This window comes from Ranitomeya imitator, chromosome 9 (assembly GCF_032444005.1).
Source record: "Ranitomeya imitator isolate aRanImi1 chromosome 9, aRanImi1.pri, whole genome shotgun sequence".
Lineage (NCBI taxonomy): Eukaryota > Metazoa > Chordata > Amphibia > Anura > Dendrobatidae > Ranitomeya > Ranitomeya imitator.
This window is the reverse complement of record NC_091290.1, coordinates 97,992,878-98,017,107: the sequence shown is the minus strand read 5'-3', so window position 1 is coordinate 98,017,107 and position 24,230 is coordinate 97,992,878. Positions and strand designations below refer to the sequence as shown.

Genomic DNA, 24,230 nt, shown 5'->3' with positions numbered 1-24,230 from the left:
CAGAAGTACTGCTCCAGTCACAAACCAGCAGCAACAACGAGAGCAGCAGATTGATTTACTCAGAGGTGGTTCATGGCATAGCGGCCGCTACAACTCCAAGGTCCGATGACTATTTTAATACCTGAAAAAGGGTTGAAGAGACTCTTGCAGAAAATGATCACTGGACGATATAGAGGCTTTTTTTAACCATTTTTTAAAGTATCGCCGATACTGATAAACTTCCACCAGAGTAGTGGTCAGAAGTTCCGGCACCATATTTAATGGGGGAGCCACAAAAAGCTTATTTTGATTTAGCCTTGCAGTATTCCAAAGAATATGTGAAATTGTAAACAGAAATGTTGGCACTCTGGGGGGTGACAATGTCTGACAGAGCACAGAGGTTCCACCATTGGGCATATCTCCATGAAAAACACCCTCGCTCCCAAATGTTTGATCTGCTGCACCTCGTCCAAAAATGATTGCAGCTTGAGTCCTCTACCCCAACGCAGATGGTGGAACAAGTTGTAATGGACCGGTTTGTGCACTCCCTTCCAAGCCCAATGCAGAGTTGGGTTGCCCAGGGAGATTCCCAAAACGTCGATGACTTGGTCGGAGTGGTCGAAAGGTATCTGGGTCTACTGTTCCCTAGGGAGGCTACCCATTGTAGCTAGGGGAGACTGGAGAAAAGTTTTAGTCCTCCCAACATAAAGACTTAACTCTAAAATAATCGTTCAATAAGTTAACCATTATAAATGGCATAGCACAGGAGCTGGTGTTTGCCTATTAGATGTTGAGGGTGGACTTGATGTACCAGGTTATTAGGGTGAGTGAGGAGATAGTGAAACAATTGTTGGTACCAGGACCATAGACAGAGGGTGTTGGACATGGTCCATTCACAAGTATTAGTTGGCCATCTGAGGGTGGAAAAAACACAAGAAAGGGTAAGGTGGAGGTTCTATTGGCTTGGATGTCATTGGGAAATTTTAAGGTATTGCAAGCCTTGTCTCTTCTGCCAGATAACCATTCCCTCTTCTGAAATCCCCTCCTGCTACTACCCACCAAGGCATAGCAAGAACCCTGTTGAAACTACATAATTGCTAGTTGTGAGGTATGATGGAGATGTCTCTCCACTACTGAAATGTGCCCCCAGCCTTGGGATTCCACAGGATCAGTGTTTTCCTTTAATTAAACTCCAGGTACAATCCCTTTGAAGCTTTGTGACTAGCAATTAGCACAAGGGTGTGAGCTCTAGTGCACATTATCAAAACCTACATTCCTTCCCCCATACGCCCATGCCTGGCAGCCACCTATGGAGTTATGAAACATAGCTACTGGGATTACATACGGTAGGCATATTTAGTCTACCTGTGCAGATAAAATCCAGCAGAATCCAGTGGCACCACTGCCGTTGCATTCAGACCTTCGGGCGGAAAGTTATGAGCCTCCACCCTTTTGGACAGAAAACTGTACTCTGATATGGGAGAAGAGAGGCTGCACAAGCTCAGGGGTGGGCACAAAGTGTGGGAGCGAGCAGCTTAGGAGATGAGAGGCAGGTCCTCATTTTGACCTTCGTTTTCTACTGGCAGGAGGTTCCGGAAAGTCTGTAACTAAGATTAAGGGTACCGTCACACTATAACATTTCGATCGCTACGACGGTACGATTCGTGACGTTCCAGCGATATCGTTACGATATCGCTGTGTCTGACACGCAGCAGCGATCAGGGATCCTGCTGAGAATCGTACGTAGTAGCAGATCGTATGGAACTTTCTTTCATCGCTGGATCTCCCGCTGTCATCGCTAGATCGGTGTGTGTGACACCGATCTAGCGATGCGATCCAGCGATGCGTTCGCTTGTAACCAGGGTAAACATAGGGTAACTAAGCGCAGGACCGCGCTTAGTTACCCGATGTTTACCCTGGTTACAAGCGTTAAACTAAAAAAAAACAAACAGCACATACTTACATTCTGGTGTCCGTCAGGTCCCTTGCCGTCTCTGCTTCCCGCACTGTGACTGCCGGCCGTAAAGTGAAAGCAGAGCACAGCGGCTGTGCTTTCACTTTCACTTTACGGCCGGCAGTCACTGAGTGCGGGAAGCAGACTGCAAGGGACCTGACGGACACCAGAATGTAAGTATGTGCTGTTTGTTTTTTTTTAGTTTAACGCTTGTAACCAGGGTAAACATCGGGTAACTAAGCGCGGTCCTGCGCTTAGTTACCCGATGTTTACCCTGGTTACCCGGGTACCTCGGCATCGTTGGTCGCTGGAGAGCTGTCTGTGTGACAGCTCCCCAGCGACCACACTACGATTTACCTACGATCACGGCCAGGTCATATCGCTGGTCGTGATCATAGGTAAATCGTATAGTGTGACGGTACCCTAAGACTAGTGATGAGCCCTAGCAACCAGGCAACCCCCACATGTACTTATGCTGGCTACCAGATGTAAATAATTCAGCTTCGGCAATAAAAACTAAGTCTCCGAGCACTAAAAAAAAATACTCGGAGGACCCCCAAGCGTGCTCTAGAAATCTCGCGTAACAAGTATATTCGCTCATCACTAATTAGGACATCAGCGCCTCCCTGTGGTCACATGCTACATAACATGGTAATTGTACCCTATCTGTCCTCTATCCTTGTACTACACTCTTGACTGTATACTTGCATATCTGTAATTGTAAGTATATACCTGTATCGCCTTTCGGCGATTAAATATAAAATTAATCTTGGGCTGCTCTTTTATCTCAATTCACAAATCCCCATGTCCGCATGCTCCGTTGGTTATATTATATGCTACCCCAGGGTTGTTTTCTGACCAGATATAAGCCTGTTGCTGGACAGGGCTTGTATATCGAACAAGGAACTTGTGGCAGCATACCGTACTATGTTAGTGAGGAACTCTAACTGAGACTGTGACAATCGGGAGGTTTCTCTCTCTCTATCTATATCTCCTCACTGGGAGTACCTCAATGACTCGTACCTATAAGGGAAGCCTTTCCGGTGCAGTTCCCTGACTGACCTTGGGCAAAAGGTGGCGCGAGAGAGTTGATCCCAGGGTCCTTCTCTCTCCTCCCCAGAGGTGAGCGAAGTTGAAACCACCTTCCCCTGTGCCATCACACTAGTTAGGCCAGAGGGAGACATTGAAGTCGTCAAAGTATCCGAAACAATGTTGAAGGCTCAAAAACAGCAGTTGGTAATTGCTGTACCAGGATCTGTTCTCAGATTTACCAGGGTGTACCGATGTCATAGAACACGAGGTTCTGGCAGAGCCCCATGTGCGGGTGAATTTGAATCATTACCGAAATTCAAATACCGCTGAGAACTGATCTCCAATGAAGTAGAGCATATACTGAATCTCTTGAGTCATTGAGGATTCTAAGAGCGGGTAGTCTAACTGATTGTTCTTGTTCCAAAACCCAATGGAGAAAGAAGATTTGGTAGTGATTATCGGAAGCTGATCGAAGTCTCCAAGTTCAGCACATAGCCAAATCTGCGTGTTGATGAGCTGATCGAAAAAATTGGGCCGGCAAGATACTTAACCCCTTCCCGACCTTTGACGCCAAGTAGGCGTCATGAAAGTCGGTGCCAATCCGACCCATGACGCCTATGTGGCGTCATGGAAAGATCGCGTCCCTGCAGATCGGGTGAAAGGGTTAACTCCAATTTCACCCGATCTGCAGGGACAGGGGGAGTGGTAGTACAGCCCAGGGGAGGTGGCTTCACACCCCCGTGGCTGCGATCGCTCTGATTGGCAGGTTCACTTTCAACAGCCAATCAGAGCGATTTGTAATATTTCACTCCCCCCGTGCTCTTGTCCGCTCCCCCGTGCTCCAATCCCACCCCCTGCACTCCGATCCACCCCCCTCCGTGCTCCAATCCACCCCCCCATGCTCCAATCCACCCCCCATGCTCCAATCCACCCCCCCATGCTCCGATCCACCCCCCCCCATGCTCCGATCCACCCCCCCGTGTTCCCCCTACCCCATCATACTTACTGAGCCTCCCGGGGTCCGTCCGTTTCTCCATGGGCACCGCCATCTTCCAAAATGGCGGGCGCATACGCAGTGCGCCCATCGAATCGACCGGCAGGCAGATTCGTTCCAATGTGCATTTTGATCACTGTGATAGGTTTTATCACAGTGATCAAAGTAAAAAAAATAGTAAATGACCCTCCCTCCTGTGTCACCCCCATAGGTAGGGACAATAATAAAATAAAGAATTTTTTTTTTTCCACTAAGGTTGGGGTTAGAACTAGGGTTAGGGTTAGGGTTTCGGTATGTGCACACGTATTCTGGTCCTCTGCAGATTTTTCCGCAGCGGAGTTGATAAATCCGCAGTGCTAAACCGCTGCAGATTTATGGCTGATTTACCGCGGTTTTCTGCGCATTTCACTGCGGTTTTACAACTGCGATTTTCTATTGGAGCAGTTGCAAAACAGCAGCGGAATCCGCAGAAAGAAGTGTCATGCTGCGGAATGTAAACCGCTGTGTTTCCGTGCAGTTTTTCTGCAGCATGTGTACAGCGATTTTTGTTTCCCATAGGTTTACATTGAACTGTAAACTCATGGGAAACTGCTGCGGATCCGCAGCGTTTTCCGCAGCGTGTGCACATACCTTTAGAATTAGGCTACGTGCACACGGTGCGGATTTTGCTGCGGATCCGCAGCGGATTGGCTGCAGGGTTCCATCAGGTTAACAGTACCATGTAAACCTATGGAAAACCAAATCCGCTGTGCCCATGGTGCGGAAAATACCGCGCGGAAACGCTGCGTTGTATTTTCCGCAGCATGTCAATTCTTTGTGCGGATTCCGCAGTGTTTTACACCTGTTCCTCAATAGGAATCCACAGGTGAAATCCGCACAAAAAACACTGGAAATCCGCGGTAAATCCGCAGGTAAAACGCAGTGCCTTTTACCCGCAGATTTTTCAAAAATGGTGCTGAAAAATCTCACACGAATCCGCAACGTGGGCACATAGCCTTAGGGTTAGAGATGGAATTAAGGTTGTGGTTAGGGTTGTGATTATGGTTGTGGCTACAGTTGGGATTAGGGTTAGGGGTGTGTTGGGGTTAGTGTTGGAGGTAGAATTGAGGGGTTTCCACTGTTTAGGCACATCAGGGGTCTCCAAACGCAACATGGCGTGACCATTGATTCCAGCCAATCTTGTATTCAAAAAGTCAAATGGTGCTCCCTCACTTCCGAGCCCCGACGTGTGCACAAACAGTGGTTTACCCCCACATATGAGGTACCAGCATACTCAGGACAAACTGCGCAACAATTACTGGGGTCCAATTTCTCCTGTTACACTTGTGAAAATAAAAAATTGCTTGCTAAAACATCATTTTTGAGGAAAGAAAAATGATTTTTTATTTTCACGGCTCTGCGTTGTAAACGTCTGTGAAGCACTTGGGGGCTCAAAGTGCTCACCACATATCTAGATAAGTTCCTTGGGGGGTCTAGTTTCTAAAATGGGGTCACTTGTGGGGGGTTTCTACTGTTTAGGCACACCAGGGGCTCTGCAAACGCAACGTGACGCCTGCAGACCATTCCATCAAAGTCTGCATTTCAAAAGTCACTACTTCCCTTCTGAGCCCCGACGTGTGCCCAAACAGTGGTTTACCCCCACACATGGGGGTATCAGCGTACTCAGGAGAAACTGGACAACAACTTTTGGGGTCAAATTTCTCCTGTTACCCTTGGGAAAATAAAAAATTGCGGGCTAAAAATCATTTTTGAGAAAAGAAATTTTTTTTTTAATTTTCATGGCTCTGCGTTATAAACTTCTGTGAAGCACTTGGGGATTCAAAGTGCTCACCACACATCTAGATTAGTTCCTTTGGGGGTCTAGTTTCCAAAATGGGGTCATTTGTGGGGGATCTCCAATGTTTAGGCACACAGGGGCTCTCCAAACGTGACATGGTGTCCGCTAATGATTGGAGCTAACTTTCCATTTAAAAAGCCAAATGGCGTGCCTTCCCTTCTGAGCCCTGCCGTGCGCCCAAACAGTGGTTTACCCCCACATATGGGGTATCGGCGTGCTCAGAACAAACTGGACAACAACATTTGGGGTCCAATTTCTCCTATTACCCTTGGCAAAATAGGAAATTCCAGGCTAAAAAAATCATTTTTGAGGAAAGAAAAATTATTTTTTTATTTTCATGGCTCTGCGTTATAAACTTCTGTGAAGCATCTTGAGATTTAAAGTGCTCACTAGGCATCTAGATAAGTTCCTTGGGAGGTCCAGTTTCCAATATAGGGTCACTTGTGGGGGAGTTCCAATGTTTAGGCACACAGGGGCTCTCCAAACGCGACATGGTGTCCGCTAACGATGGAGATAATTTTTCATTCAAAAAGTCAAATGGCGCTCCTTCCCTTCCGAGCCTTACCATGTGCCCAAACAGTGGTTTACCCCCACATGTGAGGTATCGGTGTACTCAGGAGAAATTGCCCAACAAATTTTAGGATCCATTTTATCCTGTTGCCCATGTGAAAAAGAAAAAATTGAGGCTAAAAGAATTTTTTTGTGAAAAAAAAGTACTTTTTCATTTTTACGGATCAATTTGTGAAGCACCTGGGGGTTCAAAGTGCTCACTATGCATCTAGATAAGTTCCTTGGGGCTTCTAGTTTCCAAAATGGGGTCACTTGTGGGGGAGCTCCAAGTATTAGGCACACAGGGGCTCTCCAAACGTGACATGGTGTCCGCTAAAGAGTCAAATGGCGCTCCTTCCCTTCCAAGCCCTGCCGTGCGCCTAAGCAGTGGTTTACCCCCACATATGAGGTATCGGCGTACTCGAGACAAATTGGACAACAACTTTCGTGGTTCATTTTCTCCTTTTACCATTGGGAAAATAAAAAAATTGTTGCTAAAACATCATTTTTGTGACTAAAAAGTTAAATGTTCATTTTTTCCTTCCATGTTGCTTCTGCTGCTGTGAAGCACCTGAAGGGTTAATAAACTTCTTGAATGTGGTTTTGTGCACCTTGAGGGGTACAGTTTTTAGAATGCTGTCACTTTTGGGTATTTTCAGCCATATAAACCCCTCAAAGTGACTTCAAATGTGAGGTGGTCCCTAAAAAAAATGGTTTTGTAAATTTCGTTGTAAAAATGACAAATCGCTGGTCAAATTTTAACCCTTATAACTTCCTAGCAAAAAAAATTTTCTTTCCAAAATTATGCTGATGTAAAGTATACATGTGGGAAATGTTATTTATTAACTATTTTGTGTCACATATCTCTCTGGTTTAACAGAATAAAAATTCAAAATGTGAAAATTGCGAAATTTTTAAAATTTTCGCCAAATTTCCGTTTTTATCACAATTAAACGCAGAATTTATTGACCTAAATTTACCACTATCATGAAGCCCAATATGTCAAGAAAAAACAATCTCAGAAACGCTAGGATCCGTTGAAGCGTTCCTGAGTTATTACCTCATAAAGGGACACTGGTCAGAATTGCAAAAAACGGCCAGGTCATTAAGGTCAAAATAGGCTGGGTCATGAAGGGGTTAATCAACTTAGATGTTACAAAGGGATATTGGCAAATCCCCATGACACAAGAAGCCAAGGAGAAGACTGCTTTCTCTACACCCGACAGTTGCTCCCAATATGTCCAGATGCTGTTCGGACTGGAGGGAGCGCCGGCCATCTCCCAGAGGGCCATGGTCCAGATCCTCGCACCCCACAGGAATTAAGCTGCTGCATACATGGATGATATTGTAAACTTCAACCCGGATTGGGGAAGTAATCTCAGAAAGATCCAGGCAGTTTTAATGCACTGAAGAAGGCGGGGCTCTCTTTAAATCTCCCCCCCAAATTTTAAAAATGTTTCATGGGGAAAGAGGAGGCAAATTACCTTGGATATGTTATAGGAAGAGGTAAAATCAAAATCAATAACGTGGACACAATCCAGAAGTGGCCAAAACCACTCTTTAAAAAGCAAGTTGGGGCCTTTCTGGGGATCGTGGAGTACTGCAGGAAGTTAATTCCAAACTTTGCTATAGTGGACGCACCTCTGACTGACCGACCGACCGACCTTAAGGGGACAAAATCAGTTGAAGCCAAATGGACGTCGGAGACGGCCTTTGAAGAATTGAAAGTAGTAAGCAGCCATTCCTGATTGCCTCCGACTTTAAGAAGGAATTTTTACTCCAAACGAACGCCTGTCAGCTTGGGATCAGTCTTTTCTCAGGAGATGCACATAGAGTAGCATCCTGTTCTCTACTTAAGTAGGAAACTATTGGTATGTGAGAAAAATTATTCCATGGTAAAAAAGGAATGTTTGGCCTTTAAGTGTGCAGTGGACATATTGGGATACTATCTCTTAGGCCGGTGTTACACTTGCTAGTGCAATGCGAGAAACGCGCTCGAGTATCTCTCATCAATTGCCGGCACTCGGGACTGGAGTGTGCAAGCTGCATGCATTTCCATGCAGCTGAACGCTCCGGTCCGAACCGCTGGCGGCAATGCCAAGAATTGATGCGAGTTCTCGCATTGCACTTGCAAGTGTGACACCGGCCTTAGGGTGAAAATTTTAATTGGGGTCTGACCATTCTCCACGCAAGTGGTTCAGAAATAAAAAGGAGGAAAAGGCTTTATCTGCTGGTCTCTAGCCCTGGAGGATTTGGAGCCATGTAGTGTATAGAGAAGGGAATTACAGTGGTGTGAAAGTGTTTGCCCTCTTCCTATTTTCTTAGTCTTTTGTATGTTTGCCACACTTAAATGTTTCAGATGACCAAAAAATTTCAATTTTAAACCAAGACAACACAAGTAAATGCAAAATGCAGTTTTTAAATGAAGGTCTTTAATAAGGGAAAAGCAAAGCCAAACCTACAGGGCCCTGTGTGAAAACGTGATTCCCCCTGTAAAACATACAGTTCAGACCAAAAGTTTGGACACACCTTCTCATTCAAAGATTTTTATGTGTTTTCATGACTATGAAAATTGTAAATTCACACTGAAGTCATTAAAACTATGAATTAATACATGTGGAATTATATACTTTAACAAAAAAGTGTGAAACAACTGAAAATATGTCTTATATTCTAAGTTCTTCATAGTAGCCACCTTTTGCTTTGATGACTGCTTTGCACTCTCTTGGCATTCTATTGATGAGCTTCAAGAGTTAGTCACCGGAAATGGTCTTCCAACAGTCTTGAAGGAGTTCCCAGAGATGCTTGGCACTTGTTGGCCCTTTTGCCTTTACTCTGCGGTCCAGCTCACCCCAAACCATCTCGATTGGGTTCAGGTCTGGTGACTGTGGAGGCCAGGTCATCTGGCGTAGCACCCCATCGCTCTTCTTCTTGGTCAAATAGCCCTTACACAGCCTGGAGGTGTGTTTGGGGTCATTGTCCTGTTGAAAAATAAATGATGGTCCAACTAAACGCAAACCGGATATAATAGTATTCCGCTGCAAGATGCTGTGGTAGCCATGCTAATTCAGTGTGCCTTAAATTTTGAATAAATCCCCAACAGTGTCACCAGCAAAGCACCCCCACACCATCACACCTCCTCCTCCATGCTTCATGGTGGGAACCAGGCATGTAGAGTCCATCCGTTCACCTTTTCTGCGTCGCACAAAGACACGGTGGTTGGAACCAAAGATCTCAAATTTAGACTCATCAGACCAAAGCACAGATTTCCACTGGTCTAATTTCCATTCCTTGTGTTCTTTACCCAAACAAGTCTCTTCTGTTTGTTCCTTGTCCTTAGCAGTGGTTTCCTAGCAGCTATTTTACCATGAAGGCTTGCTGCACAAAGTCTCCTCTCAACAGTTGTTGTAGAGATGTGTCTGCTGCTAGAACTCTGTGAGGCATTGACCTGGTCTCTAATCTGAGCTGCTGTTAACCTGCGATTTCTGAGGCTGGTGACCCAGATAAACTTATCCTCAGAAGCAGAGGTGACTCTTGGTCTTCCTTTCCTACGACGGTCCTCATGTGAGCCAGTTTCTTTGTAGCGCTTTGATGGTTTTTCCAACTTCACTTGGGGACACTTTCAAAGTTTTCCCAATTTTTCGGATTGACTGACCTTCATTTCTTAAAGTAATGATGGCCACTCGTTTTTCTTTACTTAGCTGCTTTTTTCTTGCCATAATAAAAATTCTAACAGTCTATTCAGTAGGACTATCAGCTGAGTATCCACCAGACTCCTGCACAACACAACTGATGGTCCAACCCCATTTATAAGGCAAGAAATCGCACTTATTAAACCTGACAGGGCACACCTGTGAAGTGAAAACCATTTTCGGTGACTACATCTTGAAGCTCATCAAGAGAATGCCAAGAGTGTGCAAAGCAGTAATCAAAGCAAAAGGTGGCTACTTTGAAGAACCTAGAATATAAGACATATTTTCAGTTCTTTCACACTTTTTTGTTAAGTATATAATTCCACATGTGTTAATTCATAGTTTTGATGCCTTCAGTGTGAATGTACAATTTTCATAGTCATGAAAATACAGAAAAATCCTTGAATGAGAAGGTGTCCAAACGTTTGGTCTGTACATTAAATTAACTGTGGTTTATCAAAACTTAGGGAAGCTGGTTCAATTTACCTAGCCATACCCAGGCCTGATTACTGCCACACCTATTTTTAGTCAAGAAATCACTTAAATAGGACCTGCTTGACAAGTTTAAGTAGACGAAAAGACCCTCAAAAGCTAGACCTTATGCCGCGATTCAAAGAAATTCTGGAACAAGTGAGAAACAAAGTAATTGAGATCGAACCGTGTGTAAAAGGTTATAAACCCATATCTAAAGCTTTGGGTCTCCAGTGAACCATAGTGAGAGCCATTATCCACAAATGGTGAAAACATGGAACAGTGGTGAACCTGCAGATTAACCCTATATCTGAAAATGTCCTGTTTTTGCTGCTCTTTTATTTACACGGTGTACATAAATATTTTATTTATGTCTTGATTTTTTTTTTTTTTTTTTTTAGTTCATCATATGGTTGTTTTTACGGGTCTTTTTAATTACTGCAAATGTTTGTCGTCTTTAGTAAGAGGGCTTTGCTAAAATATCCCTAGAACTGTATGGCAGATTTAAAAACAAAAAAACAAAACAAATGGGAAACGCATTTCTTAACATATGTTGCAGATTTTCTGATCTTCTCATGTACTGTTGATTCATGTAAAGTTTGTTAAAGTTTGTGTTCCCATTCTAGTGTTTTTAACTTTTTTTTAAGCTTTCTATATAATTATTTTGTTTTCAATCAAGATATGTAGTGTATCGATCTTTTAAATCAACATCTTAATTGAAAAAGTAAAACCACAAAAACATGCAAATTAAACTACTGAGCAAATCCCACTTGGTCCGTCAAACTTGGATAGGCACTGATAAAACATGCTCTAATCAAGCTAACTTGAATGACACAAAATTGATGGCAATTGGAATGCCAGTTATGCAATCATACGATCTGCCATCATTTACCGTACTTATGTCTGCAGTAACCTTTTGCTTTCAGAATTGCTTGAATGCTGTTTATAGTATCTAATAATTTGTGTTAACTTTTTTTTTCAGCTGGAGGCTCATATTTCATGATATCCAGATCCCTTGGTCCAGAGTTTGGTGGAGCTGTTGGTCTATGCTTTTATTTAGGCACCACGTTTGCTGGGGCAATGTATATTCTTGGTGCAATTGAGATTCTTTTGGTAAAACAAAATAATATTTATATTTCAGATTGACATATATATGTACCGTATCTGTTTCTGTGTGTGTGTGTATACAGCTCTGGCAAAAATTAGCAGACCACCACCTCGAAACCCTGTCATGGGCAGCTCAATCTCCAGACCTGAACCCAATTGAAAACCTCTGGAATGTAAATAAGAGGATGATGGATAGTCACAACCCATCAAACAAAGAGGAACTGCTTACATTTTTGCACCAGAAGCAGTGTGAAAGACTGGTGTAAAGCATGCCAAGACACATGAAAGCTGTGATTAAAAATCATGGTTATTCCACAAAATATTGATTTCTGAACTCTTCTGAGATAACACATTAGTATTGTTGCTTCTAAATGATTATGATCTTCTTTTATTTGCATTATTTGAGGTTTGAAAGCACTGTTTATTTTATTTTTTACCATTTTTTTTTTCAGAAAAAATACAAAATTTATTGCATGGAAAGTTGGAGACATGTTGTCAGAAGCTTATAGAATAAAGGAACAATTCACATTTTACTAAAAAAAAATGTGTATAAAGAGAAAAATCAGACAAACTGAAAATTTTGCAATTCTCTTAATTTTTGATATATATGCGTGTGTGTATATATGTATATATATATGTGTATGTATGTGTGTGTGTGTGTGTGTGTGTGTGTATATATATATATATATATATATATATATATATATATATATATACAGTATATATGTGTATGTGTGTGTGTGTATATATATATATATATATATATATATATATACACCTCGTTCACAGATGTTTCTGTATTTTCATGACTTTGAAAATTGTACATTCACACTGAAGGCATCAAAGCTATGCATTAACACATGTGGAATTATATACTGAACAAAAAAGTGTGACACAACTGAAAATATGTCTTATATTCTAGGTTCTTCAACCACCTTTTGCTTTGATTACTGCTTTGCACACTCTTGGTATTCTCTTGATCAGCTTCAAGAGGTGGTCACCGGAAATGGTTTTCACTGCACAGGTGTGCCCTGTCAGGTTTAATAAGTAGGATTTCTTGCCTTATAAATGGGGCTGGGAACATCAGTTGTGTTGTACAGAATTCTGGTGGATACACAGCTGATAGTCCTACTGAATAGACTGTTAGCTGCTTTTTTCTTGCCATAATACAAGTAAAGAAAAACGAGTGGCCATCATTACTTTAAGAAATGAAGGTCAGTCAGTCCGAAAAATTGGGAAAACTTTGAAAGTGTCCCCAAGTGCAGTTGGAAAAACCATCAAAGCGCTGCAAATAAACTGGCTCACATGAGGACTGTCCCAGGAAAGGAAGACCAAGAGTCACCTCTGCTTCTGAGGATAAGTTTATCCGACTGACCAGCCTCAGAAATCGCAGGTTAACAGCAGCTCAGATTAGAGACTAGGTCAATGCCACACAGAGTTCTAGCAGCAGACCGATTTCTACAACAACTGTTGAGAGGAGACTTTGTGCAGCAGGCCTTCATGGTAAAATAGTAACATACATAGTAACATAGTAACATAGTTAGTAAGGCCGAAAAAAGACATTTGTCCATCCAGTTCAGCCTATATTCCATCATAATAAATCCCCAGATCTACGTCCTTCTACAGAACCTAATAATTGTATGATACAATATTGTTCTGCTCCAGGAAGACATCCAGGCCTCTCTTGAACCCCTCGACTGAGTTCGCCATCACCACCTCCTCAGGCAAGCAATTCCAGATTCTCACTGCCCTAACAGTAAAGAATCCTTTTCTATGTTGGTGGAAAAACCTTCTCTCCTCCAGACGCAAAGAATGCCCCCTTGTGCCCGTCACCTTCCTTGGTATAAACAGATCCTCAGCGAGATATTTGTATTGTCCCCTTATATACTTATACATGGTTATTAGATCGCCCCTCAGTCGTCTTTTTTCTAGACTAAATAATCCTAATTTCGCTAATCTATCTGGGTATTGTAGTTCTCCCATCCCCTTTATTAATTTTGTTGCCCTCCTTTGTACTCTCTCTAGTTCCATTATATCCTTCATGAGCACCGGTGCCCAAAACTGGACACAGTACTCCATGTGCGGTCTAACTAGGGATTTGTACAGAGGCAGTATAATGCTCTCATCATGTGTATCCAGACCTCTTTTAATGCACCCCATGATCCTGTTTGCCTTGGCAGCTGCTGCCTGGCACTGGCTGCTCCAGGTAAGTTTATCATTAACTAGGATCCCCAAGTCCTTCTCCCTGTCAGATTTACCCAGTGGTTTCCAATTCAGTGTGTAATGGTGATATTGATTCCTTCTTCCCATGTGTATAACCTTACATTTATCATTGTTAAACCTCATCTGCCACCTTTCAGCCCAAGTTTCCAACTTATCCAGAACCATCTGTAGCAGAATACTATCTTCTCTTGTATTAACTGCTTTACATAGTTTTGTATCATCTGCAAATATCGATATTTTACTGTGTAAACCTTCTACCAGATCATTAATGAATATGTTGAAGAGAACAGGTCCCAATACTGACCCCTGCGGTACCCCACTGGTCACAGCGACCCAGTTAGAGACTATACCATTTATAACCACCCTCTGCTTTCTATCACTAAGCCAGTTACTAACCCATTTACACACATTTTCCCCCAGACCAAGCATTCTCATTTTGTGTACCAACCTCTTGTGCGGCACGGTATCAAACGCTTTGGAAAAATCGAGATATACCACGTCCAATGACTCACCGTGGTCCAGCCTATAGCTTACCTCTTCATAAAAACTGATTAGATTGGTTTGACAGGAGCGATTTCTCATAAACCCATGCTGATATGGAGTTAAACAGTTATTCTCATTGAGATAATCCAGAATAACATCCCTCAGAAACCCTTCAAATATTTTACCAACAATAGAGGTTAGACTTACTGGCCTATAATTTCCAGGTTCACTTTTAGAGCCCTTTTTGAATATTGGCACCACGTTTGCTATGCGCCAGTCCTGCGGAACAGATCCTGTCGCTATAGAGTCCCTAAAAATAAGAAATAATGGTTTATCTATTACATTACTTAGTTCCCTTAGTACTCGTGGGTGTATGCCATCCGGACCCGGAGATTTATCTATTTTAATCTTATTTAGCCGGTTTCGCACCTCTTCTTGGGTTAGATTGGTGACCCTTAATATAGGGTTTTCATTGTTTCTTGGGATTTCACCTAGCATTTCATTTTCCACCGTGAATACCGTGGAGAAGAAGGTGTTTAATATGTTAGCTTTTTCCTCGTCATCTACAACCATTCTTTCCTCACTATTTTTTAAGGGGCCTACATTTTCAGTTTTTATTCTTTTACTATTGATATAGTTGAAGAACAGTTTGGGATTAGTTTTACTCTCCTTAGCAATGTGCTTCTCTGTTTCCTTTTTGGCAGCTTTAATTAGTTTTTTAGATAAAGTATTTTTCTCCCTATAGTTTTTTAGAGCTTCAATGGTGCCATCCTGCTTTAGTAGTGCAAATGCTTTCTTTTTACTGTTAATTGCCTGTCTTACTTCTTTGTTTAGCCACATTGGGTTTTTCCTATTTCTAGTCCTTTTATTCCCACAAGGTATAAACTGCTTACACTGCCTATTTAGGATGTTCTTAAACATTTCCCATTTATTATCTGTATTCTTATTTCTGAGGATATTGTCCCAGTCTACCAGATTAAGGGCATCTCTAAGCTGGTCAAACTTTGCCTTCCTAAAGTTCAGTGTTTTTGTGACTCCCTGACAAGTCCCCCTAGTGAAAGACAGGTGAAACTGTACAATATTGTGGTCGCTATTTCCTAGATGCCCAACCACCTGCAGATTTGTTATTCTGTCAGGTCTATTAGATAGTATTAGGTCTAAAAGTGCTGCTCCTCTGGTTGGATTCTGCACCAATTGTGAAAGATAATTTTTCTTGGTTATTAGCAGAAACCTGTTGCCTTTATGGGTTTCACAGGTTTCACTTTCCCAGTTAATATCCGGGTAGTTAAAGTCCCCCATAACCAGGACCTCATTATGGGTTGCAGCTTCATCTATCTGCTTTAGAAGTAGACTTTCCATGGTTTCTGTTATATTTGGGGGTTTGTAACAGACCCCAATGAGAATTTTGTTACCATTTTTCCCTCCATGAATTTCGACCCATATGGACTCGACATCCTCATTCCCTTCGCTAATATCCTCCCTTAAAGTGGACTTTAGACAAGACTTTACATAGAGACAAACCCCTCCTCCTCTCCGATTTTTACGATCCTTTCTAAACAGACTGTAACCCTGTAAGTTAACTGCCCAGTCATAGCTTTCATCTAACCATGTCTCGGTTATTCCCACTATGTCAAAGTTACCTGTAGATATTTCTGCTTCTAGTTCTTCCATCTTGTTTGTCAGGCTTCTGGCGTTTGCGAGCATGCAGTTTAGAGGATTTTGTTTTGTTCCAAAATAGCTGCTAGGAAACCACTGCTAAGGACAGGCAACAAGCAGAAGAGACTTGTTTGGGCTAAAGAACACAAGGAATGGACATTGGACCAGTGGAAATCTGTGCTTTGGTCTGATGAGTCCAAATTTGAGATCTTTGGTTCCAAAGACTGTGTCTTTGTGCAACGCAGAAAAGTTGAACGGATGGACTCTACATACTTGGTTCCCACCATGAAGCATGGAGGAGGAGGTGTGATGGTGTGGGGGTGCTTTGCTGGTGACACTGTTGGGGATTTATTCAAAATTGAAGGTATACTGAACCAGCATGGCTACCACAGCATCTTGCAGCGGCATGCTATTCCATCCGTGTCACGATATGGTATGAAATATCATATAAGTTTAGTTGCTCTTCAGCTCATGAGGTGGGCTAAACCCCCCCTTCACTAGCTGACTCTACTTGTTTCTCTCTGGGCTACAGACTGTATGCTAGAAGGGGGTTTTATTGCCCTGGGGTCGTAAATTCCAGGCTCAGAGGAAAGTCCCTCACCCCTCCCACCTGCTCTGGTTAGAACTGGAAAAGTGGCTCCAAAAATTCATGAAAGATTCTTTGTTTAGTTTTTGTTAGATATTAGGCACGATTTAAGCTAGAAATACGAAAATATATATTCTTATAATCACTCGGTGTATCTACACATCCCGTGAAACTCGGGCTTCTAACTCCGTCTGGTAAAGAAGTAGAGTTTTCTCTGTAAATATGTATCCCAGATAGGACATATTTGATCTCATTAGAATGCTCATGTTAATCCGAGATGAATGATAGGTTGAGTCTGACTCTGTCATGTTTTGTAGCGAAGTTATAGCAAGTAGATAAATTTAAGATTGAAGTACTCAGAATGTAGAGAGAGGAGGGTCTGGATAAGCCAGCCCTTCTGTGATGTCAAAGCCTTAAGGTATTAAGTTGTGGCACACATCCCCAGCTCACTTTTCTGCTGGATTTCTTCTTCTGGACTTCTTGTCCTATTGTCCTGGAAGAGCTGAGTACATCTCATGGACTGGGATGTATGGAAACTGCACTAGCCTGGGGTGCCCGCCATGCTTTTAACATGTGAGTGTTATCTTTTCTCTTTTATTCCCTTTATGTTATAATTACCCATGTACATATTTGCAATTGTCTCATTTGTAACATCTTTATAAAAATATTTTTGATAAAGCACTGCCTAATTTTTTTTTAATGGGATATACTATTATATGTAAGTTCTTCTCCATGCTCTAAAAACCGTTCCCTAAGTCTTCTGAAGGGAAATACGCTACTGTTACTGTTGTGTTGGGTTAGCTTCGGACCTGTTTAATCGAAGCTGGTGGCAGCGAGAGTGCGCTGACTGTTGAGGGATGCTGAAGCGACTGCGGCATTGATAATTAATTATTGTTCCTGCCTGAGTGGGAGTAGTTATCACATCGCTGCAGCGTGCTCAATAGCCAGTACATAGCAGGCAGCCTTTCTGGCGACTAATTACCCAGGGTGCAGTACCTAATCTGACCTGAGAGTAAGGGGGGCGCCAGAGAGCTGCAAGTGTTAAGTGGAACTGTAAGCGGGATATACATAAATCCCTGCAGTTCGTGGTATATAGAAAAGCAGTGGGATACCTAGAATAAGCCCCTGCTGTAAACTAAGAGGTCAATAGCCTTGTGTGTGTTTTTTTTCATCACATCGTGGAGTGGAGGGATAACTAAGATAAGCCCCCCTGCACATGTGATAGCCGTCTGTTGGCCTAAAGTCACCTCAATCCGTGACGTAGGGGTGACGGTCACGGTGTGAATCCTGACCAATTGGTGACAGCGGTCAGGGGAATCGTGACAATCCGGTTTGCGTTTAGTTGGACCATCATTTATTTTTCAACAGGACAGTGACCCAAACACACCTCCAGGCTGTGTAAGGGCTATTTGACCAAGAAGGAGAGTGATGGGGTGCTACGCCAGATGACCTGGCCTCCACAGTCACCAGACCTGAACCCAATCGAGATGGTTTGGGGTGAGCTGGACCGCAGAGTGAAGGCAAAAGGGCTAACAAGTGCTAAGCATCTCTGGGAACTCCTTCAAGATTTTTAGAAGACCATTTCAGGTGATTACCTCTTGAAGCTCATCAAGAGAATGCCAAGAGTGTGCAAAGCAGTAATCAAAGCAAAAGGTGGCTACTTTGAAGAACCTAGAATATAAGACATATTTACAGGTGTTTCACACTTTTTTAAGTATATAATTCCAAATGTGTACTGTGTGTGTGTGTGTGTGTGTGTGTGTGTGTGTATATATATATATATATATATATATATATATATATATATATATTTGTGTATATGCATATATATATATATATATATATATATATATATTTGTGTATATGCATATATATATTTGTGTATATGTATATATATATAGTGTATGTGTATATATGTGTATGTGTATATATATATATATATTTTTTTATTTATACAGATGCTTCTCACAAAATTAGAATATCATCAAAAAGTTACTTTATTTCAGTTCTTCAATACATTAAGTGAAACTCAAATTATGTACAGTCATTACAAATGAAGTGATCTATTTCAAGTGTTTTATTTCTCTTAATGTTGCAAAAAACATCTGAAAAGGCTTTCTAAATGCTTAAAAAGGTCCTTTAATCTGTTTCAGTGGGCTACACAATCATGGGGAAGACTGCTGACTTGACAGATGTCCAGGAAGCAGTCATTGACACACTCCACAAGGAGGGTGAGCCACAAAAGGTCATTGCTAAAGAAGCTGGCTGTTCAGAGTGCTTTAATGGAAAGTTGAGTGGAAGGAAAAAGTGTGGAGTTAAAAGGTACACAAGCAACTGGGATAACCGCAGCCTTGAAAGGATTGATAAGAAAGGGCCATTCAAAAATTTGGAGGAGATTCACAAGGAGTGGACTGCTGCTGGAGTCATTGCTTCAAGAACCACCAGACACAGATGTATCCAGGACATGGGCTACTAGTGTCGCCTTCCTTGTGTCAATCCTCTCATGACCAATAGACAATGCCAGAAGCGTCTTACCTGGTCCAAGTAGAAAAAGAACTGGACTGTTGCTTAGTGGTCCAATGTGTTTTCAGATGAAAATAAATTTTGCTTTTTATTTGTTAATCAAGGTCCCAGAGTCTGGAGGAAAAGTGGAGAGGCACACAATCCAAGCTACTTGAGGTTTAGTGTGAAGTTTCCACGATCAGTGATGGTTTGGGGAGCCATGTCATCTGCTGGTGTAGGTCCACTGTGTTTTATCAAGACCAAAGTCAGCACAGCCATCTACCAAGAAATTTTAGAGCTCTTCATGCTTCCCTCTGCCAACAAGCTTTTTGGACATGGAAATTTCATTCTCCAGCAGGACTTGGCATCTGTCCACACTGCCAAAAGTACCAATACCTGGTTTAAAAATAACCTGATCACTGTGCTTGATTGGCCAGCAAACTCGCCTGACCTTAACCCCATAGAGAATCTATGGGTTATTGTCAAGAGGAAGATGCTAGACACCAGAACCAATAATGCAAACAATCTGAAGGCTACTATCAAAGCAACTTGGTCTTCCATAACACCTCAGCAGTGCCACAGGCTGATCGCCTCCATGCCACGCCGCATTGATGCAGGAATTGATGCAAAAGGAGCCCGGACCAAGTATTGAGCGCATTTACTGAACACGCATTTCAGTAGGCCAACATTTCAGATTTGAAAATCATTTTTCAAACTGATGTTATAAAGTTTTCTAATTTACTGGGATTACTTTTGGGTATTCATTGGCTGTAAGCCATAATTATCAACAGTAACAGAAACAAACACTTGGAATAGATCACTCTATATTAATTTCACTTTTTGTATTGAAGAACTGAAATAAATCAACTTTTTGATATTATTTTGTAAGAAGCACCTGTGTTTAAGTATATGTAGATAGATGGATAGATGGATAGATGGATAGATAGATAGATAGATAGATAGATATAGATATATGGAGCAGCATTGCTTTTCATATTATGCTCTAAGAGAAAAAATTATTTGTTACCACTCTGTGCCACTAAGTGCATTACACTCTTTCCCAAAAGTCATTAGACTCGCTGACTGGAATGCGGCATGTAGAGACCTTTTCATGAAGACTTGTGTTGCACACACTAGTCTTAATGGGCTCGCTGTTTGATGATGCCCCTTATTTATTAAGAAGTATTCGCCACTTAAAAAAGACTTGTCACTCACTCAAATAATTGAGCTAATACTTTTGTAAGCCCAGTGAGTATGCCACTATTTTTTTTTTTTTTTTGTGCCACATCATTCCATTGCCGAGATATTCAGATTTTCTTCTGGAGAACACTATGTGATATTTCTGCTTTTAGTTCAACTTAATGTATTTTTGAGTCTTATCTCAAAAGCATTCGCTTTCAACCATCCTTCCCATATTCTGCCAATTACAGCTAAACTGCTGATCTGGCAGTCTGACGCTACCTCGTTATGATTGTTGGTATCTTGGAAGGAGGGTGAAAGCACACATGCCCACAAAAGTTTGTGAAAAGGCCCAGCAGAGATTTAAGATATAATGCTCCCAAAGAAACAAATGTGAATATCTCTGCAATGGAGTCACACAGTGAAAAACTTAAGAGCAGCAGAATCGGGGAAGCTCAAGGGAACTAAAGTCAATGTGTTCACTTCCCTACATTTATCCAAAATATTAGGGATAAAAGAATAGAACGCTGTAGAAGAACCCTGATTTAATGAGGATTGGGGCTATGAAACTAATTTGAGCAGTGTCTACTTCTTCAATTCAAAGCTTTAGGGCATGAGCCGTATCTGGATCACAATGCCTGGACTTGACCCTTGGTCTTCTGACACAAACTTACGGACTCCATAAGCACAAGTGATGCTGTAAGTTTGGGACAGGAGATCTGTGGTCAGTCCGGACATTGCGGTCTGTATACTGATAGATGGATTTCTTAAAGAAGTATGACAGATACTGACTCAGCTTTTTGTGGCTTATTTAATCTGTTGCATTATATAAGCATACAGAAAATGTAGCCATACCTGGTTAAGAGCTTAGTGGGGTTATTTACTGGAATCAAGTGGTCATAACCCATAACCTGGTGGTGGAAATGGAGATGGGTATTCACAAAACCAAATAAAAATGGTAGGAGCTACCGGATGAAAATGCCTTAGAGTGTACTGACAAGTTAGGCCCAACAGCTTTGAGTGAGGATGAGGAAGCATTGTGTTGGACCCCAACCAATCTGAGATCACAAGAATAGGTCCTCAAAATACTATAGGCAAAAAAGGAAAAACCAGCACCAGATGATATCCATAAAAATTCAAATTTTGTTTTTTATTTAATCCATTGTTTGTAAAAAGTTAAAACATGAATGTCAAGGGCCGAACATGCCCCTCACGCCTGACACCTTTCGGACTTTGTCCTTACTCATAGGCATCTAAGGGTATGTGCACACGTTGCGGATTCCATTGCGGATTTTTTCGTGCAGATTCTGAAAAGTCCACAGGCAAAACGCCCTGCATGTTACCTGCGGTAAACCAGGTTTTTGTGCAGTTTTTTTTTGTGCGTATTTCACCTGCTTTTTTACACCTGCGGATTCCAATTATGGAACAGGTGTAAAACGCTGCGGAATCTGCTCAAAGGATTGACATGCTGCGGAAAATAAACCGCAGTGTTTCTGCGTGGTATTTTCCGCAGCATGTGTACAGCGGATTTGGTTTTCCATAGTTAAACATGCTACTGTAAAATGCAAGGAAAACTGCTGCAGATCCGCAGCATCAAAAATGCTGCGCATCCGCAGGCAAATCCGCAACGTGTGCACAAGCCCTCAAAATACAATGAGCATTCAAAGTTAATAACACATATACAAACCCAACCCCACATGTGAAAATAATTGCAAAATCGATTTTGCAATCATTATATGGTGGAATCAATCGTAGGCTATGTGCACACGTAGAAAATGTGGTGCAGAATTATCTGCACTAAATCTGCATCTGCAGATTTGATGCAGTTTCTGTGCAGTTTCTATGCAGTTTCTGTGCAGTTTCTGTGCAGTTTCTATGCAGTTTCTGTGCAGTACAATGTAAATCAATGTGAAAAAAAAGCTGTGCACATGGTGCAGAAAAATCTGCTGCAGAAACGCTGCAGAACTGCACAAAAGAAGTGACGTGCACTTCTTTGAAATCTGCAGCGTTTCAGCGCAGATTTTTCTGCACCATGTGCACAGCTTTTTTTTCCACATTGATTTACATTGTACTGTAAATCACAGTGCAGTTCTGCAGCGTTTCTGCAGCAGAAAAATCTGCATCAGTTCTGCACCAATTCTGCACTAAATCTGCATCGTGTGCACATACCCTTCAAATCTTTGTCTAAAATAATAAAGCAGAATTTCAAGCATGTGGCAAACAAATATCGTTCTAGCAAATATTCCTCTCATCATTACTAAACAAAAATAAAACAATTAGTTGACACATATTCAAATACTTGAATACTTGCGATGTCAATAAAGAGTGCACTATTGCGACTGTAATAGAATGTATGCACCGATAAGGACATTTATCTCAATTCCCTACATGAGGGAAAAAAAACCTATTTGCACACTCCATGAAAGTTCACAAAATGTACACACTTGATATTATATCTACGTCTGTTAAGTTTAAATAGAATTATTTAATGTGCATGTAAGAACCTGTTCCCCTTTTCTCTGTTAGTTTTTTCCCTTCTCCCATGTTGATCAAAATACTATGACTGAACAGCTCTTTTAATATATCTAATATTATCCTGAAACCATGATCTGTTGGTGGCTCTGTAGGAGTATAGGTTTAGGTAAGTATTCCCAACTTTCTAGATATGTATGTGGTGTAGTATAGTTGTATTTAAATACTTCCTGATCGCCATCTTTCCTGGTGTCAGTAACTCTCAGGTCCTTTTCTGAGTCATGTGACTTCAAATAACATAGTAACATAGTAACATAGTTATTAAGGTTGAAGGAAGACTTTAAGTCCATCTAGTTCAACCCATAACCTAACCTAACATGCCCTAACATGTTGATCCAGAGGAAGGCAAAAAAAAACCATGAGGCAAATACTAAGCTCCACTTTTGGGAAAAAAATTCCTTCCCGACTCCACATACGGCAATCAGACTAGTTCCCTGGATCAAAGCCCTATCAAGGAATCTAGTGTATATAAACCCTGTAACATTATACTTTTCCAGAAAGGTATCCAATCCCCTCTTAAATTTAAGTACTGAATCACTCATTACAACATCGTACGGCAGAGAGTTCCATAGTCTCACTGCTCTTACAGTAAAGAACCCACGTCTGTTATTATGCCTAAACCTTCTTTCCTCCAGACGTAGAGGATGCCCCCTTGTCCCTGTCTCAGGTCTATGACTAAAAAGATCATCGGAAAGGTCTTTGTACTGTCCCCTCATATATTTATACATTAAAATAAGATCACCCCTTAGTCTTCATTTTTCCAAACTAAATAGCCCCAAGTGTAATAACCTATCTTGGTATTGCAGACCCCCCAGTCCTCTAATAACCTTGGTCGCTCTTCTCTGCACCCGCTCTAGTTAATAAGACTAGCCAACTAACTTAATGGTTTGTGTGGCCTGGAAATCACTTTCACAATCTAAGTCTATTGAGCTTTTTTCTGAGTCTTGGTAGGCTTACAGAGGTGGAAGTATCATTTCTCCATAGTCCCCTTGTGAACCCGTGAAAGACTGTCATGTGATCTAGAAGAGGACCGGAGCAATGCTGGAAACCGGGGAAGACTGCAATTAGTAAGTTTTATTAAAATACTATACTACACTGCATACGGATTTTAAAAGGTTTTTTTATTTATTTTTTTATGGGAGTACATCTTTAAATAATTTAAAAAATTTATTTTACCTTTAGTATAGGGAGATCTCGAGGTATGATATCACTAGCTATGTAAATTGCGATTATGCTTCTATTATCTATTAAAAATCTTATCTATATAGGTTACTTAACGTGTCAAAAGGCAACGTATGTCCTGTATTCCATTTAAAGAATTCTAAAACATGACTTGACCCCCTTTCACATTAGGATGTTTATAAACAACCTGGACAGTGGTCTGCAGATGTGAAGGGGCTCAGGAGCTAATTCGCCTCTACAGGCAGTAAATGCCAGCTACTTTCCATATCTAA

At 41.6% G+C, this 24,230-nt stretch overlaps 1 protein-coding gene across 1 annotated transcript in view; it reads left to right on the top strand.

Annotated features, from left to right (window-relative positions):
• SLC12A4 (solute carrier family 12 member 4) overlaps positions 1–24,230 on the top strand; it is a 450,549-nt gene that overhangs the window by 117,988 nt on the left and 308,331 nt on the right. The window contains exon 6 of the mRNA XM_069740162.1: positions 11,491–11,621. Coding sequence (XP_069596263.1) covers positions 11,491–11,621 — 131 coding nt within the window. The remainder of the gene's footprint in view (positions 1–11,490; positions 11,622–24,230) is intronic.